Genomic DNA, 21,517 nt, shown 5'->3' with positions numbered 1-21,517 from the left:
ATGTAATGGGTTGGTGGCTAAAAATTACAGTGTCATTTACTGATGAATACTGAGAAGACTGCATTTATTGTTGTGTTTGAATGAGTGCACAGGTATTGCAGTATTTTTGCATAGTAACACATTTCTACAGAAGTGGCTTCCTATTGTGAGTATTAATACTGTGAGCTGTTTTCCTTCTGCAGTCTTTTTATGATTTGGTAGCTGGTTTTGTTCAGTTTGTTTCGCAGAGGCAGTCTTATTGCTGTTCGGTGTTCTTCGGAGGAGAAACGCAGTGCTGACAGTGCCAGTCTCTCCTCCTCCAAAGCCTCGCAACCTTTTCAACTTTCTCCATATGATTACTTTTTCAATTTAAGGCAGCAAAAAACATTTTGGGGGAAAGAAATTCCTAAGGCGATATATGTTTGTTGATGTTTGTTGCAAGAATTTTCCATTGCAAAATAAACAAGACCCAGCAATAACTTTTTTTTATAGGAATGCTTTGTTGTTTTAAATCACATGCACAGCTGGGAACAATGAACTAGCTTCAACAGCACCTTTCCATTTTGCTAGGTATTGCCATGACCTCAGCTGGCTCATGACTTACAAAGAATGAAACCTTTATGAGCCTCGCCCATCCAGTTTTGCTTTAACTTGTCTGGTTGCAGCGTGTTTTGTGTGACTGATCAATAAGGACAGTATGGGCTTAGAGAACATTGGATGCCTTTTTGTCGTTGGTTTTAGAATTTCTTTTGGGTTGTTTTGCATTTGGACCCTCCACCAGTTTGGAATAGCCATTTTTTTTATCCAGTAGCAAACCCTAGGAGTTGCACAGGAGAGATGGGGTCTGTACCTGCCTCCACCAGAGCATGCTCTTGTCAGGCCATTTCCTTAGTTTTCACACTGAGCTGCTGTTTCCAAATAGAGCGCATCAAAGTGCAGCAGCTCTTACTGACAACACTACAAGCCACAGGCTCCTGGCAGTCGGCAAGCTGCTGATGCATAGCAAACCCATTGCGACCTTCTCACACCCACCTAACTCTAGATACACTTAGCTAATTATGTACCACCATCTGGAGAATTCTTATCACAGGCAGATAATGACATGGGCCAGATTGAAGCAGAAAATCCCTGGCTTTCACACAGGTGCCGATGCTGGCTGAGCCACTCGGGAGTCTTGTTTTGAACATCTTTTTGAAATGTATAAAAAAAAAACAACCTCTTTGTGTTTCAAATTGTGCTGATTGTCACCGTTTATCTTCGACCCAATTACAGCACTATGGCATCTATTATATGTGATGTTTGTACGCTCAGTTCTTTCTGCTTTCTCACAAACATGTTTCGTCTGTGTGGGCTCTGTAAATGAAAAGAGCCAGGCTCTGGTAATGTTGTTGCAGGTAATACTTTCTGATAGAAATGGAAAGTGACTGCTTCCTGGGGGGAAAAATTCTAGCAAAACAAAACTACCCCCTAAATCAATGCAGATTGGCCTTCGGTTTGCTGAATTGCTGCAAGAGATTATTAAATCAACAAAGCGTCTCTTTTCTGACAGAACAAAAGCAGCCCTTTTCTCGAACCATACGCACAATAGATACATCGGGATGAATCCTTTGTTGCTTTATATTGGATGCTTCTTTTAAACAAGGTAGTCTGATATACAATCAAATGTGATTAAAATCTCTGTGTAATGACTCATATTCCATAAAACTATTAAATGAAAAAAATGCATGATGTATGATGGTCCACCTGTTTACCTAACCTGTGGAGAGACCCCCACAGGATGTTCTGCTATTATAACAATTGTGAGTGTTATCAATATAGCTTAGCATGGGTGAGAAGAAAAAAAGTTTGCCATTATATGATCTTTAATTCACATTGATCAGAATTGTAAAAACCAGATCAAAGCTCAAGGTAAGCTATACATGAGAAGCTACTGTGCAGTGTTAAAGCATGGTTTACCTACACTTAGCAAATTAATATAATTCACTAGCAATGACTCATTGTCAAGTGTTCCTCATAATTACATTATTTGCTCTTCCAAAAAGGCTACTTTTCACTCCAAAATACAGATCTATAAGGATTAACTGTTAGTTTAAAATGGCTAAGATTTCAGTAGAATATATTCATAGAATTTTGTTTCTACTTAATGAAGGAAAACCATTGAATACAAAAAGTACAACATTTCAAAATGTCTAAGACTTGCACATTTGCCACAGCCAAACAGACGTCACAGTGACAGAGATCCATAAACTCACAAAGAAGCGGTTCTCTAGGGTAAAATCTTAAACAGGGTGACAAGAGAAACTTGACCTACCTCAATTGGCGGGACCTCGATGATTTTGTCAACGTTTTGCAATGAGAAGGGCACATACCACAGCGTTGCCTTGTTAGTTACTTTTTTGACTCCTAAAAGAGGAAAAAAAATCACTGTATCTCAATATCTCATTAGATATCGGCGGCATCTAGGTAGGCAAAAATACATGCACATAAAACATGTGTGAACATACAGTACTGTATGTATTGAGCTTCCTGAACTGGAAATACAGTCTACAGAATATTATTTTTACCACAAAGTGATTCGGAATGCAACATCATTATTGAAATATAAAGAAAAACTTAAGTAGCATCATATATACCAGTGAAGACACCCCGTTAACACCAGTGAGTAAGCAGTTATGCGGTTGGACAGACACATCTGAAAGGCCTCACTCTAACTAAACATTGCAAATGAAGTACTTTTTGAGCACGCGTCTCCACATCAATCTTCACAAGAGGCTGCTTGATCAAATTGACAAAATAAACTGATTTATTAAAATTAAATCAGTGTATAAAGTGATTACAGAATCAGTGGAGTGAATCTAAATTAGTCCCATGGTGCAGCAGCTAATACGTTCAGGCAACACTGATAGCGTTACACCTTATCAAGCTGCATGTCTTCATTGGTAACACCCGTGAGGCGCTTTCTATGGTGCTCAGATGTGTCTGTTAACTGCTATCTTTCTCTTTGCAAATGTGGGATCAATTTTATTGGAGGAAAGATGTAAAAAGAATGTTTCATGCTATAAACAGTTCAGGTCTATAGTCAGAAAGGATGTACAGTATGATGTGCAGATTCTTTAACATTGCTCTATGTAGAAGGTAGATTTCGGACTCTTTGCTAAATGTGTTATTACACTTATCAACCAATACAAAATAAAAAGGCTGGGATTTCTGGCTTTGTGATTGGCTTGTCGGTATCTGTATCTCTGTATAGATTTCTCGTTTTGTTTCATACTCTTCCAATCTCCCTGGCATTGGCTTGTAGGGTTCTGATAACTCAGTCAGCCAAAGCCTGGACATCTTATCTTTGAAAAGGTCAGTCAGAGTCAATACTCCCTCCACTAGCGTGGTTTAGGTAGGAGAGGAGCAATATATTGGAGCAGATTAATTTTAGATATTCCTGCTGGGGAAGATTTCACCTGTGCATTGAAGGTTTGGAGAGTGAGTACCATCTCAGTGTCAAGAATCAAGATAGGAATTTATCGATCTCAAAACAAGACAACAAAATCTATTGCACTATGCGGTGAATATCCACACATTTAGATTCTACAGAGCACTTTTCCATTTTGTACTCATCATGTCCTGGCCTGTTAGGAATCTGTTCTGTGGTTCACTGTTCAATTCAGTCACTGCAACATGACAGCAGAACTGAAGGTTAATCATGGGAAAAAAACTGAAAACTGCAAATTCAACTATTCGTTACAAATTTATTAATGGGTGCTTCAGTTCAGTATCGGGGAATGGCTGATGTGATGAGCCTCAAAAATAAACTGCCATTTTTTTTTCTGGAGAAGTTCCTGCACAGACGACACCGACCACAAATATCGACAACAATCCTACGGATTTTAGAGCAGAAGTTATTAATTGCAGTGGCTGATATATTGATATGGGTTTTTTTTTCTTTTCCTCTGCTGCAGCTGCATTTTTAAACAAAGGAGATAATGAGGTATACAATTTACAGGAGCCGTTGTGAGCGAGAGTGATTCTGACAGGCTGCTTTTGGGAATAACATTTGCATTTTACACCAAGCCAAAACTGTCCTGACAGCCCAGTTGCCATGACAACAGCACACGGAGTCTTCTGTGGTCTAGAGCATGGCTAGAGTGTTTTTCATCTAATTGCATTCAACCACAGATCCTCTGAAATTTTGAGCCACAGAGAAATGTGTATTTACATTATCTGGCATTCTGCGATGGAGGTCTAAAAATAGCACCTGTCAGCTTTTCTTATACATGCTCTGGTGGGGAAAACAAAATGACGCCCCATGCACTACCACAACATAAGCTTTTGGAAAACTCCTGAAAGTCATTCGTTATTCACACGATTTTTCATCTCAAGTGGAGCAAAAAGAAAACAATAATACAAATCTGACGGATTAGATTTGAAATAATTCATTAAGAGACGTGGTGCTCAGCTTGTACAGTATTGCACACAGTCTGTTGAGGACTAAGCCATTTTAAGATCTGAGGCAGACTGGGCTGGATTTCAAAGTCTTTCATGTGTGACTCATTTCATTAGCTCCAGAACCCTGTGTGATTTTTTTTTTATTCTGCATTTTTGCATTCAGTTCTAGTCCTTCCAAAAACAAATTAATCCTATCTGTGGAACCAAACCCCAAAATAAGCACAATCACCAGCCTCCCAAGTGCGTTTGCAGAAACATGTAGAATTATTGGTGACATTATATTTTGTATACTCTACAGGACACATACCATTTAGTAGCTCTTAAATCTTTTATTACTGTGGAAATACTAGTTCACAGTCTTTCCTCTAAACAAAATGAGCATCCAGCCACAGAGGTAACACAACTGTATCAAAAAACCAACACAAAGGCTATACAAACAATGCACCTCTCTCTGGTTGTTTGGCTTCATGCTTTGTGCGTAGACCCAGTGCACACAATTATACAGTATAAAAGGTTAATGTTTATCTGACAGATATAAAGAAATATTTTGGGAAACTGGAGAAATCCTTAAGTTCAAGGGCACTCACTGATGAACCTAAGGGCTTATACATTGTACTAGTAGAGGGCATTGTTTTTATCTTGCTTGTTTGGTTTTCAGTGACTTATTGTTCCCAGAACGTTGTTATGCCATTTTTTAAACTCAATTTCAGTGATGTGCTCTTGTATTTGTTCCTAACACTTTAATCAAGAGTCTGGCTTAATTTCAAAGCAGAAGTATCTTTTGATTTAATTTTGTCTTTGGATCTTTGCTTCATTGTCAAGCCTGAAGTTCAATTCGTCCACAACTTTTAATTTTTTATTATAAAAGCATGGCAAGTTATCTCCTGCCATTGATCCGCTTTCAGATGTATCAGATGAGTACAAATGTAGTAGTAATGTACTTCCAATGCTCCAACGTCAACCCAGTAAACTGCTTCAGCATCAACAGTGAAACACGAACCTGAGGTTCCAACTGAAAACTACACGGATGCACATTTAAATCTGAAAACAGGAGGCACTTCTTCATATAAAGGGATATGTGATAATGATCAAGCTATGTTGTTAATGTTGAAACCCTGGCTTCTTTAAAGAAATTGATTTCTTTCTTCACTACGAACTTCCATGTGGGCTAGCTGGGCTGAATGGCCTTCTCGTTTGTCATCTTTGACATGTTCTTAAGCATTTCCTCATCTTATTTTTTGATGCATGGTGATAACAGATAATAATTGTTCAGGGAATAAAACAGTATTTCAATGGAACAATCCAGTACACTCAGGAGTTGCAGTTTCCTAATCTGAACTCTGCTTCTAACTCAATCTAAGTAAGACTTTTGGCACAAACAATCTACAGGTAACTCAGCCCAGGGAAAGAATCTTTTGATTGTAGGAGAATCTCTCACAAATGTGCATACAAACAATCCTGCTTGCACTGTCCAGCATACAGATTTGCTAGCATTTTGATCATGATAGGATCATTGTTGGTTATCAGCCTCGTCAGGAAATGAAACCTTCCAACTGGATAAGGTAAAAAAATATACTGAGCATTTTTCTTTTAATTTAAAATGCATGGAGGCTGATTGTGAAATAATGGGATTGTAATCACTCTGGAAGACTGTGGAACCTGACTGCATTTTCATTTTCCTGCCTCTTCCTCTTCCCTCTTTCTGCTAAACATCACTACCTTTGCAGGATTGTCTCTTCTTTACTCTTTCTGCAGCTGCCCAGAATGCTAAGGGCCCACGTAAGCCATCCAAAGTCAAGGGCAGAACTGCAGTTTTTGCCTATATACAGTAGGCACCAAACATTTTAAGTGGTGAAAGTAACTTCCTAAAATCTGGAAATCCACAAAAATATTCCTTGCTAAAATCCTTCAGTCTATCAACCATTAAAATGTGCTCATATGAAATAAAAGAAACCTTAGCCAGAACATTAATTACCTCCCTAAACAATTACACATACTGCTTTTTTTACAGTTCCTGGCTTTGTGACTGAAACAATGCAGCTGCCTAAAGGGACAGCTTTCTTTACCTCCTCCTTTCTCCCCGAGGCAGGAGAGCTGTCTCTCAGAGCTGGGAATGAGGAGGTCCAGTCGGTCTTCCCTGCAGAAATACTCTTCTGCCCCACTGCACACAGGAGCCCTCCGCCTCCCACCCTCTGCCTCCTCAGGGGAGCTGGACTGAGACTCTGATACACATCCTCCTCCGGAGGAGGAGTTGCAGGGCTTTTGGCCCTGGTGATGAGATCTGGCCTGACTGCATCCGATCAACCGACCAACCTGACAGAGGACAGCCTACCCTGATTGCAGCCCATCTCACCATATCCCACCTGCAGATCAGTGGATCAGTGGTCTTGCTAACAACAAGGTCTTGAAGTCTTGCTCTTCATCCAGGGTGTGTCTGTAGGAAGCTGGTGTCACAGGCTGATCTCAGCTTTCCACAGTCACACCACATCTTGATGTTACAATTTTAGTGCTAATTCTGCACCTTCAGTGCTACCAGGACTAGTCACAGATGGGTTTTTACCTCATCTTTTGTTATGTTTTGGGAATGTTGGCTGGCATTAATTACAATTCTTCACATCTGCACTAATTGGTATCAATTCTGTTTTGTCTCTTTTCTCAGACTAGTGCAGGTAAGACGTTTTCATTCTAAAGAAAACAAAAGCGATTACACAAGAGCTATGACACCGGTTGCCAGTATTACTGGAAGAAAAGAGAGAATGTATTATATTTGTGGAGAGCGAGCAGAGTGCAGAAAAGAAGGTTATATTGAACACATCCCAGGAGTTTGGGCTGTTTGAGGAGGTGTGAAGAATTGCTGTGATCCTGCTCATTGACTAAAGGCAAACACAGATAATGATAAAACACCAGGGCAATGGCTGCCTGGATAGGAAGGACAGAAAGGCAGCTGAAGAAGTGAAGCCTGTTAAGATATTGCTCTCTGTCTGTAGCACTGAGGTCCGCTGTTTGTGAGGCATGACGCTAACGAAATATGACAGAAGCAAATAATGTCTGCTCCTGTTGTCTTCTCTCCCTTTAGGCACCACAGGATCCCTTAAAGGAGCAGCACTGACACAGCTCACTGTGGAAACACAGTGCAGCTGCCTCTGCTTACAAAATGCTCTCTTATCATGGAGGAGAGGCAACAGCTGGGAGAAATATCTCACAGCAGGCAGGGTGGTTAATCAGACATCTCGGTCTACAACCCGTAAGGCCAAAACAACACACAAGTGTCACAAGATGACAATCCGCTCCTGGTCAGGTAGTCCAGCTCCCAGTGCTGATATTAAGCCACTTTGCAGCCTGCTTCTGAAATCCATTATATACAGGACAGTTGGGACAAAAAATCCAATTAATAATAATCCTACTTAAACCTTTCCGTGTTTTCCATCAAATCACATTGAAAACCCCCTCTAACTTTTTACGATTTAACAAACATAAATCATATTACTACAATCATTCCAGTATTTATTTATACTAAAAAAGCAATTGCAGCTTTCAGTCTTGGTCTGGAATCTCGAGCCATGCACTTTCACTAGCTGTTGTCATGGTACCTATGCTATAATAAACCTGGATCTTTACACATTTCCTGAAGCACCACCTTTAAGGCTGCTGTCCCACCCAGGAAAAGTACATCAACAGCACAAAGGAAATGAGCATGCGCAGGGCCCATCGGATCTGATTTAAGCGTTGACTTGTAAGGATGCAGTCCAAGGCCAATGGTATTTTCTCTGCTCTCGCTGTGTGCACAGTGTTCCACTGAGGCCATGTTGCGCTCAGCCGTGCAGATCATGTTGTGTGACTGACAGCTCTGTCTCACAGACGGGGGGCAGACACTGGCTCCTGTGGCAGGAAGGGAAGGCGTGACCAAGGCAGAGAGCCGGGGAGCAGTGAGTCTGTACGTCTGAACGGAGGTGCAGTAAGGCAGAAGTCAGCAGCAACGAATTGTCTGATTCTTTCATGACACTGCACTGTAACCCAGCTGGATTTTAATTATTTGATTTGCAATTTAATTAATTTTAAAAAGCTTCATTTCACATATGCTAGTAGAAGGAAACAGGCTGTTGTTACATTCCACTCCTGAATTTTTTTTTTCCTCTTGATATCTTATTCTGAATAAGATGCAGTAATATTGCTTTTCAATTACTAAAGCACTGGTAGAGCCAGTTAGCTGTGGCATCTTCCAGGTGTATGTGGGCCCATTGTTAAAGATCACTTTATAGCAGGCTGAGTTAATCTACTTCAACAATAAGGTCATCCTAAGTCCTTCCATTCCCAGGCAAGGCCAGCTCATTGTTACACACCTCACACACGTGGGATAAACACATTAATCAGGTAGTGTGTGACCCAGAGCTATCTGCCAAGCTGTTAAAAAGGACCACAAATCAACAGCAAAGAGGGAACCAAATATTTCTGAGCATCCCACATTGCATGCTTTCTTTTGTCGAGGAACCTGCTATTTAAATCAGAGGAGTGACTTTCATGAGCAACATTATGACGGCAGAAACACATTAAACTGGCTTGGTTTGTCCCATATTTACTGCAGCCCACAGTAATAAAAACGGCCTGCAATCTTTTAAGCAGGCTATTTCTTCTCCATTCTAGATGGCTTGTATTGGAAAGGATGACTTCTGGCAGTGCAGCAGTACAGTGTGGCAAACGATCATGTAGATTTTCTGTGAATTTTTGGAACGAAAGCTGTTGGGTGATTCAGAGCATATGCACTCACTTCCCCAGCTTGTATTCATGAAGGACACCATGTTAGAGTCCGGTTCACTTGCAAGATCCCTCTTTCATTCGCGTGTCTTGGAAGAAGACATCCATTTAATTAACAGTAAGACCATGCAGTACATGAGTTCCAAAATCCAGAATGTTTCCTTTCCCTGAATCCAGTTCTCACTGTTCCATATTCACACTGACCCTAGGGGACACCCTTGTGCAGTAAATTGCCTTGTATATTAATTGATTCTTTATTAAACAATAACTTGCTTTACCTGGATTGGAGACCTATTGGGAAAGCTAGGACCAGCAGGGGGCGCTCAACCTAATGCCCCAGCATTGTAATGGGAATACTATACTGGAAAAAAGGTGCCTTCCTTTTCTGATAGAATGAGATGTAAAACAAAGGTCCTGACTCTCTGTGGTCATTAAAAATATCAGGGTATTTCTTGAAAAGAGTAGGGGTGTTAACCCATTGTCTTGGCCATATTTTCCCACTGGCCTTTACCAAATTTTGGCCTCCTAATAATCCCCATCTATGAACTGGCTTCATCACTCTGTTCTCCTCCACACTGTGAGCTGGTGTGTGGGGAGCGTACTGGTGCATCATCCATGTGGGGGCTGCACATTGGTGGTGTGGAGGGGAGTCCTCATTACCTGTAAAGTGTTCTCAGTGGAGTGTCCAGAAAAGAGCTATATAAGTGTAAGTGGTATAGTGGTATGGTCTTATCCCATAGGAAACATAGTTCTTGTAAAGGATCCATTAGGTTTCTTTGATTTTCCATTACATGCATGAAGGTGAGCAGGTCTTCAGTGACCAGGTGTGGTTATCAGGGGCTAAGAACTGCTAATTAGCAAGCTAGCCTCCATGTCTTCTCCTGGCGCTGGTATTAAGTGTCACTTACTGTAATGATCCGGTGTTCCTTTTCACACTTACACACTGCAGTATTCCCTGGCCTTGCTCCTTGCTGGGGGATTAGTGGCTCAGTGCAAAGCCACATAATACTCTGCGGAAAAGCATTGGATTCATCCTGGCTTTTCCCCCTTTCCAGCAGCTGGCCACATTAACCTCAGTGCTACGGATCCCACAAGTCTTTCCTGTGCCCCCTGTGCCAGGCACTGCCTCACTGCGCCCCCTACTGTTCCTACCCAGCTGCTGCCATATGACAACAGGGTTGCTGTGGCAACAGAGTCTCGGGACACCAGCTTTTTTCTCTGTCGTCTTTCCAGGGAAGTGCTGTATTGGTTTCAGCATCCCATGACACCTGAACTGTGCCACAGAGATTCGAACACGGGACAGTAGGACCGCGTTTAATCAGAGTGTTGGAAGCCAAGCATCTTCTGATGCATGACACATGTAATTGGGTTGCTGTTTTTTTAACTGTTAGACATGCAATAACCCTTCAAGACTGTAGAAGTCCATCCTTGGGTATTTTTAGGTGTAAATACAAGCTCTTGTAGCAGACAAAATATGATTTTTTACTGAATTCTCATTTTATGTTTTCCTTCTTTCTGAATTTAGTTTTTCAGGCCAGGAATAAACTGTTGTTTTTTTCTTCATTTCTAATGTTTTACCAGTCACCCAAACGTGTAGAGACTTCTGGGGTGGTCTCTGGAATAAATATTCTGGTGTTGAGGACAATTAGTATAAAAGTCTTGACTCTGCTAACAGTACTTTAGAAACATGTTCTGGTGTACTGATCAACCCACAAAGGGAGGATTATTGTCCTTTGTTACCCAGCTGTTATTCAAACATGACTGGTAGTTTTATCTCTGATACCACCCTCTTAAAATACAGCACTAGGTGACACTATTCTGTGAAACAACGGGAAGGTGAGACAGTTTTATCTCAATTTGAAGGAAATTAAAGGAAATGTCTAGCACCGTTCAACCTGGTCCTTTAAAAGCAACTAGTTTCCCATGCAAATCTATTATTAGCAGTTTAAGATCTCCGGTGCCTTTAAGAAATCACGTGCCATGTTGCTATAGGTCAGCAATAATCAGTGTGAGCTCGGCAGGTACATTACATCATTGCGTTTGGTCTTGTGATTTTGTACTTGCTGAGCCGTTGTGCTGCTCTTCTGAAATCCAATAGATTTTGTGTTAAATTATTGTTGTTAATTATTCTAATTCTTTGAAGCTATTCTATTACAGTGCCTAATTTAAAGTATTGAAAACAGCAAATAATCTGCTGTCCATATCGTGTCGGAAAGTTGTAACGGTCTTCATTTGAAGTTTGGCTCCACCTAGTGGTGTAATTGATCTCGTCAACCCACAGCACTCTTAGCTCATGCAGTTATTCTGTTTCTTTTGCTGTAATAATACGTCTAACAAAAGGAAAGCGCTCCTTATCTTACACTGCTGGTATATCTGATAGTCGAGCAGTATAGTTATGTATATTATATATGTAACTTGGGGCATTTTGTACGCTTTTAAAAGCATATATACAGTACTTGAAAACCAAACGGATAATCTGAATTTTTCAAAGTAGACAATTTCTCTGTATTAAGAACCTTTTGATATTAAATGATATTAAAAGGACCATTTCATTTGATAAATGTTACAAAACAAATAATAGAGTAGGAATGGGAAAAAACAGAAAACTGAAGGGTAACAGCCGGCAATATCTTCACATATAACACAAAAATCTCCATCAGGACATTAAATTGCAACCCTATACTACACTGGAAGTATTCTATTAACAAGTAATTCATGGGGGTATAAATAGTTCTAAAAGTGTTTTAGTGAGGTTGTGGGCCATTCTAGCATCAGGATGAGAGTTTTGTTACAAATATACAATTAATCTACAGCAGCAGTTGGTTAGTATCCTATTTCGGATACTTTATAAATATATTAAATATATAATTTATTTATACATAGCACTTGGAGCCCTAATAGTTGCATCTTTGTAACCTTTTTGGTCTCAGATGCTAAAGGTAGAAACAGTTGACTTGCAATATAAGAAAACCAAACACTGATGTCATCAAAGGATCCATGCACTGCAATGCCTTAAAAGACATGTTATAGCTGATTAGCACCTTCCAGAGTTAATCCTGTTAGTCTTTGCTTTAGTGCATTAGGTGGCTTCCCTAATCCTATGTATTATCTTTTTTAACAAATATGAGAAGTTGGAAAAGGAGAGGATGGTCAAGGAAATGACTTTGACTTTTGGCTTTTTGGAGGGAGACGAGAATAGAGATGAACTCATGGGGGTGACACCCCCAAAACTTTTCATTCTTTACTTTTTTGGGGACCAATTCGGCCTAAGAAATACCACAGTTGGCATTCTTATTACGGTAGGCAGACCCACATAGACAGATAAGACATGACAACCGGGCCTTCTGCTACTGCAGATTTTCTTGATCCCTGTGAGTAAAGGTAACTACTTGGGGAAGAGCTGCTGTATAGAATTTAACACGAGCTACTGAGCCTGTAAAGGAAACGATCGTGCTGGAGAAGAGACTTAGCCCTGTGGGCGGAGGTGGAGAGTAGCTGTGAGCACCACACTCACCCGTGAGGATGTTCTCCGCCATGACCATGACCTGCACTTCCACGGAGTGCTTGGAGGTGTAGGTGATCTCCGCGCTCACGTGTGCCACCTCGCCGATGAACATGGGGTGCAGGAAGTCCGTGCGTTCCACACGGGCCAGAGCGGCAACGCTGCGCTCCTGTGGGATACGGGAGGAGCCAGAGAACACGGGGACACTTCATTCCGACAGGTGAAAGAGACGGACGCGGCCATAGATGAGGATCTCCCTGCTGATTGTATCTGGTCTGAACTGAATCGCTCATTCCAGAAAATCCACGCCCAGTGTCTCACTGACAGAGACTAGTGCCTGCTGGGGAGCTTCGTGAGAAATTCAGGGGCTCCTGGGAGCTGCAAACGTCCGAGCAGGCTGCTTCCGGGTTAGACAGATGTTCAGAGATTTACTGAACTTAGTTAAACCTCTTTATTTGCGAAAGTGTATTTTATGTCCCAGAATAGCAGTACAAGTTGTGCTTCAGATACCAATTGTCAGATCACCCTGTGTTTGTCTGCACAAACCTGCTTGTACTCTCCTGAATTGGAAAATAAGTCAACGTAAATTAACTGGGCATATCAGCTCCTTGGTTGGTAAATTCCTAAATCTGAAGTGCCATCCAGTGGACACCCTGAGAACTGTATCAGCTCATTTCCTTTATTTATTTACCCTTTATGTGTTTATTTATTGACCTACCTAGAAAACCTGTAATACAGTAGAAATTAATTGGCTTCTGCAATTTAACATACATGCCCAACATACAGTAATGCAGTGCCTTGATAATCAAATGATGTGAGCACACCAGGTAGTCAAATCATTGTTTGTAATGACATTCATGTCAGGACATTGTTTTACCCAGGAAGACACTTAATAATTAAAGTGGACCTGATGTCATTATTGTTTCATCACTGACTATTAAATGTTACTCATTATCAGAGGCGTTCATTCTGTTACGGACAGTATCATCATTAGTATAATTAGATTTAATTCTTGGATCTAGCGTTGAATACTGTAAGTATTCACCCTTGCTTCATCTTATGTTGATATTGTAAGAAGAGGGTAATCTTGATATCTGAATCTCTGTCATCGTCATTGCAGTTCAACCAGTTAGATTGCACAAGACAGGGCTAGTTTCAGGCACAAACAAGGTAAAATGTTTCAGGGTAAAGGTGGTGCAGGATTTAATTTTCAGTGAAACCCAGACTGTTGCATTGGTGCCGCAGACTGTTAGACGTGTATTAAAGTATGTCTCATTAAGGTGATATAACCTGTAATCAGACAGCATTGTGAGTAGGGATTAGCTGTCATATGACTCCATTGTTACATTAGTAGCAGCAGTCGGGACCAAAGTCCTTAATCTGTGTGCCTTAGTCTGACAGTTTTGTGTTTAAACAGTCTCACTTTAAACAGTGAAAGTGATACAAGCAGGTGTTTTGTGTCTTAATGAGCACCTAAAGCAGGAAGAGACAGCTATGGTAATTGCAGTTAGGTGCTTAGATTGTGTCTTCATATTTATCTGCATGACTTGATCACTTTGACCCTGAAGATGAGTGTTTCTCCACTCCTAATGACCGTTGCGAAAACAGCAAATGCAATATTTAGCAGAAACTGTAGCTGCATCAACTAATATTTTTGCTAGGGAAAGGGTTGGAGCCAATCTATCTATTTGCCAGTCTTCTTACACTTTAGGAATAACTAAATGCAGTAAATCAGTTTCTGTCCTACATTTTAATCCGGGAGACAACATCGTGCCTCTTGTGCATTGCGTTCATTGTGAATCTGATGTCGTATCTAGTACAACTAACAGAATGCAGCATGGGAATGAAGGCTTGAACTCCGTGTTTAACACCCAGTCATCCCAGGTGGGGAGCCCGTAAAGTGAGGCTACGCTGCTGGGTGTCTCGTGAGATGAGGTGGCTCTTACCCCAGGCTGGGTGTTGCAGTGACGAGTGCTGATGATACCCCCCGCCTCCTCGATCATTTTGAGAATTGTTCCTCCATGGACGTTGCCCACGATGTTGGCATCATCGGGGCGCATGATCCTGTGTGAGAGAGAGGGGGTACAGCAGCTCATCAACAAGATCTGACCAAAGTCAAGCACTCCAGCTCAGGGGTCAGCTGAACTCACAGAGTGACAGCACAGAAACAAGAGGGCATCATGATAGAATAGTGTATGGTATCACATTGATGAAGTTGTCATTTATTATGTATGGTTGCACAATTGTTTCGTGGTTAGTCATGCATATGTGTCCATACTGCATTGACGTAAAACTTTCCCAGATATACTCATTACGGAGGAGTGATTTCAACTGGACCGGGACTGATTGACATTTATGGTGGTTTTTGTGACTAGTTTAAGTGGATGTGGTGGACTGTGTGTTATGTAACCTTAATTCTGTAAATTCTCCAAACAAAATGTGTCTGCTTAGACATCTGTCAACAGTTCCGTCTCCGTGTTGCTCAAAGCAAGAGTGGATAAACTGGGCTAACAGGATGTACAGTACTCCACACCCTGAGTACAAGGTGAACTCCAGAACTTGTGCCACTGGCGTTTCTCCTCAAGGCCTGGCTGGGCTGTCACCGACAAGCAAGAGCTGACTGCCGTTTCCCAGCCAGACACAATAAACAAATCAGTATCTGGCAGATCTGGCAGTGGCAGATCTTCACAGTCAGCTTTGAAAGGGCTCGATCTGCAGCCTTTAGCATTTCTTACTTTTTCTGCTGTTTGTGTGCTTATGTATTTGCCTTATGCCTTATTTCCAAGCGGGTGTGTTAACTATATACAAGGCAATGCTGCTGTTCAGCAGGGCCAGGTCAAAAACAGGACGGATTGCGAAAGAGATGTGATTTGTGCCTGGGCAAACAGTAAGCCCATTCTAGGGAGTGCTGGTATTTTTTTTATCTCGCAGATTCTTTTATCCAGAGTGATAAAAGAGTTTGTAAACATTTATAAAGCTGGGAAGTTTACTCAGCAATCTGATCGAAGTACCTTGTTCAGAAATACAACAGGAGTGTCCCACCTGGCATTTGAACCCACAACCTTCCAGTTATGAATCGACACAGGTATTTTAGGGTTTGTGAATTGCTATCACCACCAAAACTTCATACCCCTGTAGGCTCCAGAAGCAGAAATCAGAAGAACAAAAAGTGGATTATATGTTTGGTCCATGAAAAGATATAACTAAAATTAATCTGCCACATCAAGATATACTGTACTGTATATGTGTTTACACTGCTCATCTCCTCCTGAAAGTGCCTGGCAGAGAGATCTACAAGGTTTTACATGTGCATTGCCAACATATAACATATACCCAACAAAATCCCTGATATTGACATCCCTGGGATCCATAAGTCATCAGTTTAAAAAATCCCCAACGTCTTAAGATGCCAGCACTTTCCTAACTGCATAACTTGTTTATTGTTGCACAGGATCAAAAGCATTATTGAGTTCACTGAGGTCATTTTAGTACACAGTACTGACAAAAACAAGGTTTCTGAGGTCTGCATTGGTCAAAGTCAGGTACAGCACTCCATATTTTATGAATAAAATCAGTTTTAAATCAACAAAATCACTACAATTGACCATACATTGAGGCTAATTGGCTTGTTGTGTGATTTGGAAGGCAATTGCTTGCCCCAGAGCTAATTTACAATTGCTGTTACTAAGCACAGTGTGTACTTATCCAACCCAATTTACTAGGTTTTCATTTGTTATTATGTTTCTGAACGTTTCAACATTTGTTTTTCACTTGGAGGTTGTGCGTTACAATGTGTGAATAAAGTTCAAATATATCCTGATCTAATGTGTCTTGATTTCAAGCTGTGAGGCCACACACACAATCGGAAAGGATGTGAAGACTTTCTGTTGGCACTGTAAGTTCTCTTCAAAATGTGTAGCTGATCCATTTTATAGCAAAAACGAAGTGAATGATTTACATTTTGTCTGTAGTGTGGAAACTAACTGAACCTCCTTTGTTCAAAACATTTTCCTATTAACAATTTTTTGCTAAGCAAAGGTACACCATGCACTATTGAAAAACATGTTACTGCAGAGATTCACCATCTGCCTAATTTGTGAGGAAGTGTTTTGACTTGTTGAGTCATTGAGGCCCAATGTTTAGTCATTTTCAATGGAGAAATGTCAGTCTGCTTTGATCCACACTGACAAGTACTAAACCAATGTTTATGTAATGTTTGCATATGGGGACAAAGGCAAATGAACTTTTACAGAGTGTCTAAGCACTGAGTAATCTAGAAAATGCAAATGACGTAGGCTGAGGTCTGGCTATATGGTGTATGCACATTCAATACAATACAATGTATTGCAAATATATTCTTGTACAGTATACCACTCTTCATTGCCAGGTTTCTCAAAGTACAGTACAAATTGGAAAAATACGAGTGTGCACAGAAATATTATGTAGAAATTCAGTTACATGTCGCTACAGAAAAACGCGTTCAATAACATTTGATAAACGATGTTTCCGTTTTTTGATGCTAAGAGGAGAGGAGTTCCAGACATATTGGCTTGGCAGCTGAAAGCTTTGAAAACAGCTGACAGACATTGATAACTTGGTACAACCAGTTAACTATTTTCATATCTTCAGGAACAATTTAGTACACAGTGTGATATCCTTACCATTTCTACTCTAGGTAGAGGACTGATTAGGATGTTTTTTAGCATTTTGTTTTCATTATTTGTTTAGATTCCACTATTATACTATGCACTTTCCCTAACTCTAAGCACAGAGTAAGCCTGCAATGGCTTGATGATTATTTCATCTCCAGAAAATAAGGCTTTTTCATTACTTGCTCCGATTTACTCTTTGCTCTCATTCTAACAATACCAGAACTATGTCTGCTGAGTGCTGGTCATATCCTCTCAGTAATTCTTTGTCTATCTCAAGCACAATCTCAGGCCGACAGCCTACAAAACTCCTCCCAGCCTTTTTATTTTTTTCTCCTAACTCAGGACACATGGATTTAATACCGGAATTACCAAATGCAGCAGGTGATTTCCCTAACAGCTTTATGAACATGCCAATAATATGTTGATTAGCCACACAGGTTACATTCTGAACTGTTTTCCACACTTACTCTGCTGTTTTGCCACAATATGGATGGAGAAGCTCCTGAATATACGAAGTGCCAGCCCACTGAGAGGTTTATATGCTATTAATGATATCATCTTTAGATAAACCTTGTCTGTTGATCATTGCTTTCAATTTTACGTTTTAACATGCAGACAGCTCCACGTTTTGCATGCAAATGGTAAGACTGCATGCTTTTTTAGACTACTATGACTCAGCAGGAAGTAAATAAAACTTCCTGCTTATGTGTGGTACCACATCAAATGCACCCCTACAACAGACACAGACTTGTGTCTCTTCTGATCTGTTGAACTACTACAGGTCCCTAAAGTAATCTTGTGAAGTATTAAGTTACTTTTCATACAGATCAATCAAATAATTAAGCCTCCACTTAGCAACAACACTATTGCTATAAAGATCATAAGATCAAAGATGTTTTAGGTTACAGATCTCTGATTAAGGCCCTTCTGTGCCTGCATGTAAGAAATTAAAATCAAAAGTACAGGATGAGGCGTGACAAGGGATTTCTGATAGGCTTGTTGTGCAATCGGACTGAAACCTGCTTTCAGGACAGCAGTCTTTCAGTCTGAAATGTTGAAAGGGTCCTGGTTTAGAGAAGGAAAAAGCATTTCATCATAGTTTGGACTGTTTTATCTGCTGCTTGGCTCGGCTGTTCCATCTTTGTCAGAAAGCAAAGTGATGTCACTGTGCCCATAACCAAAATCCCCCCTGCCAGCACACTTTCATTACCTGACATCTCTTTAACCACGTGCTCAATCTCTCACCGAGTTCAGGTCGCCCATCAACCCAACAAACACCTCTGTCATGTGAGGTTCTTGAAAAACAATTGTAAAACCACACCAAGATCATCAAATTGACTTGTATTGAATAATGCAAATATATAGTACCTGCATGTGAACACATAAGTACGCAATACTGAGAAATGCTTATGAACATTTTTCTTTCTTATGGGCAATATTTTAATTGTAGCCCATTCATAAAATTCTGATCTTTTCCAAGTTGAACCTAATCCAATGAAAATTTAACAGAAGGTCATAAGACTGATATTTTATACGTGTTTGTTTCTCTTGTCTTACAGTAATCAAAAGTGTCTATTAGTCACACCCCACAATACAACAATAAGCTGAAAAGCAACTTTAAAACAATCATGCCCTCTGTAAAACCTCTGAGTGGTGAAAAGCAATGTTTTAGTTTCTCAGATGAGATGAGGAAATGAAATAAAACATACCGCATATGAATGAATTTGTGCTAATTCAACGAGCCACAGAACAGAACGACGTTACCTGCTGAGCTGATGATGAGAACCCAAGACATGCATTCTGGATCTCCCTTTACTTGTGAATGGTGAACGAGTACAATCTCTTATGATAGCTTATCAGAACCAGAAAGAGCGAGGAGTAAAAAGTGATGTTGAACAAACTAGCACTTCCCCGCCAGCTTCATTCATAATTCACATCACTGCAAGTGTCAGACCTAGCCTCATATAGGCTCCACCCTCGTGCAGATCATAAACCTGCCCAGCCCTTTCCTCCCACTCATTGTCAGGCCATACAGTCAGTGTCTGAACCAATCAGAAGAGCCATTTCTCCGTCGTTGCCATGGGAAATCCTTCTGAGGTAGAGTGACAGGAAATGGTGAAAAAAATGATAGCCTGTGGTTTTGCCTTCTGATTTCTATGCTGAAAAATGGTGCAGTACTGTGGACTTTAACAAAGCTGCTGTGCAGTTTGAGCTGCAGTTGCCATCAGATTTACAACACTGAAGCTGTCTGATGTACATGCAGAGCTTGTTGTGAAATCTATCTGCCAACATCTGTGTTAGTTTACGTAAATGCTCTCCTTTTCCTTTTAAAAAGGAAAAACGCCATTTGCAGATTTCCGTTCATTCTTTATATGGAAATGCTGCGGTTTTCATGAATAGATTATTTCCTAAGCATAGGATACAGAAAGTCCAGCAAACAGAAAGAATATTATTACATTATATGTTCTATTTGTAGACAAAATCATTTCTAGTCAATCCCTGATCATTATAACACTTCCCTGTATCTGTGACATTGCGATGTTCACAGAAGACAGTCTTTTTGTATGTTTTTAGCAATAAAAACTTTGACTGATTTTGCTCTAATTTATATAGAATTTAATCCTATTAATCTAATAGGACGATTCTCAGTCTGACTTAAATATTAGACAATGATATGCTTTTCAGGAGTACCTCATTGGTCCAAAGAAAGTAGAATCTACAACAGTTCTGAAGTTAAAAAAGACCTTGTAAAAGAAGATGATTTTACTGAAGGAAGATTGACCTATAATACTGTTCAGCTTTTTTGCTTAGAAATACTTTCTCTTCCTGTAGAACCCTTAGTTCCAAGAAAGATTTTTGTGGTGAACACAGATGTCACCAAGGAGGTACAGAATGTTCTTTTGATATAACAGTACATCATTGTAAACAGGAGCTCCACCAGTAATGTTCACAGAGCCTGTGGTGTGCCCTGCATACTGTAGGTTTTGCAATAGATGCTAATTCTGATATGGGTGAGATTTCTCTTATAAAAGAGGAATTAGTCCTGTTGCTGCTCTCTCTATCATGCAGCTACAGTAGCTAAGAAAGAAAGATAACGTACGGTCCTTTCTGAGTGAATTCAAACTAAAAAACAAGGAAAGAACATTAAAATTCAGACCATAATCTGGAATGAGAAACCGAGAACACCAAGATATGTAACCCAATTATTTACCACATAATCAACAATTTTTATTAAAACAACATAGCATTTTTAGATCAGTAACTTGAAAACTTGTGCATCCTAAAAAAATAATAATTAGGAGAAAAGCTGTTTCTTACAATATTTTTACATATCAAAAATTGAGGGTAAACCTAAATATTTGCTCTATTTGATCTATAAAATCCTCTGGGACAAATCTAGCATGGTAACCAGCAATTATTATTCATTTCTGACATCTAAATAGGAACGTTTTGGAATAAGGTGTGTCAGCATTGCCTAAAGGGAAGCTTTCTACATAGATATTCAGTCAAACATTCAACCAGATCCATTCAATGAAGTCATGTCAAAACGAGTTACGAGCAGAAATAACAAAAAGATACATCAATGACAAAGTGTATAGGACAGAGGTGTCCAGTTGCTTTCATAGAGAGAGTAACAAAACCAATCTGAACTAAAACTAAAAACAATGTGTAAAACCAGCCACAGATTAAGAAACTTTATGAAGGTCTTCATTTTATACTACTGCACTCTCTTTGAGTCTCAGAGACAGATCTATTCTCCTAAGGTGTCTTAGTCTGTCTTCCAGGAGATGTTGTTACAGCTGGCCAGTGATGAAGGCGACATGAAAACACCCTTATTTTGTTTGCATGAATAAAGGACAAACATTAATTTTATTTTTAGTTAAAACTTGCAGTGGTTTTCAAGCAGATTTTTGAGGAATGGCAAAATGGAAAATGACAACAGGTACCAGCTGTTTAAAAATAAGGTACAGTTTTGACTAATAGCAGAATATATCAAATGAACAGCTTCCACAAAAATGACTTGTCAAAATAGAAGAGAAATGAAATAACTTGTGTTGACAGCAGCAAATGTAGAGCTGGAACAGGCACTGCTCATCGTCTCAATTTTCAAGAGCCAAAAACTGATGGAATAAAGTTGCTACAGTACAATCTTCGAGAGGATATAACACTGTAAGTCTGCAGACACTTCTAC

At 40.0% G+C, this 21,517-nt stretch overlaps 1 protein-coding gene across 8 annotated transcripts in view; it reads right to left on the bottom strand.

Moving 5' to 3' along the window:
- Positions 1–21,517, bottom strand: part of acot7 (acyl-CoA thioesterase 7) — a 92,239-nt gene that overhangs the window by 67,862 nt on the left and 2,860 nt on the right. For 6 of the 8 annotated variants that reach the window (XM_088617575.1, XM_088617580.1, XM_088617574.1 and 3 more), the window contains exons 2-4: positions 14,620–14,737; positions 12,686–12,842; positions 2,291–2,382 (exon numbers count right to left, since the gene is read on the bottom strand). In XM_088617575.1, the coding sequence (XP_088473701.1) occupies positions 2,291–2,382; positions 12,686–12,842; positions 14,620–14,737 (367 nt within the window). Of the gene's footprint in view, positions 1–2,290; positions 2,383–12,685; positions 12,843–14,619; positions 14,738–19,034; positions 19,056–19,089; positions 19,275–21,517 lie in introns of those variants that run through there. The other 2 variants (XM_088617578.1, XM_088617581.1) reach the window with 2 other exon arrangements.

The sequence above is a fragment of the Lepisosteus platostomus genome, chromosome 23 (assembly GCF_059453375.1).
Source record: "Lepisosteus platostomus isolate fLepPlt1 chromosome 23, fLepPlt1.hap1, whole genome shotgun sequence".
Taxonomy (NCBI): Eukaryota; Metazoa; Chordata; class Actinopteri; order Semionotiformes; family Lepisosteidae; genus Lepisosteus; species Lepisosteus platostomus.
Note: the sequence above shows the minus strand (reverse complement) of the source record. Positions and strands in the feature narration are given on the sequence as shown.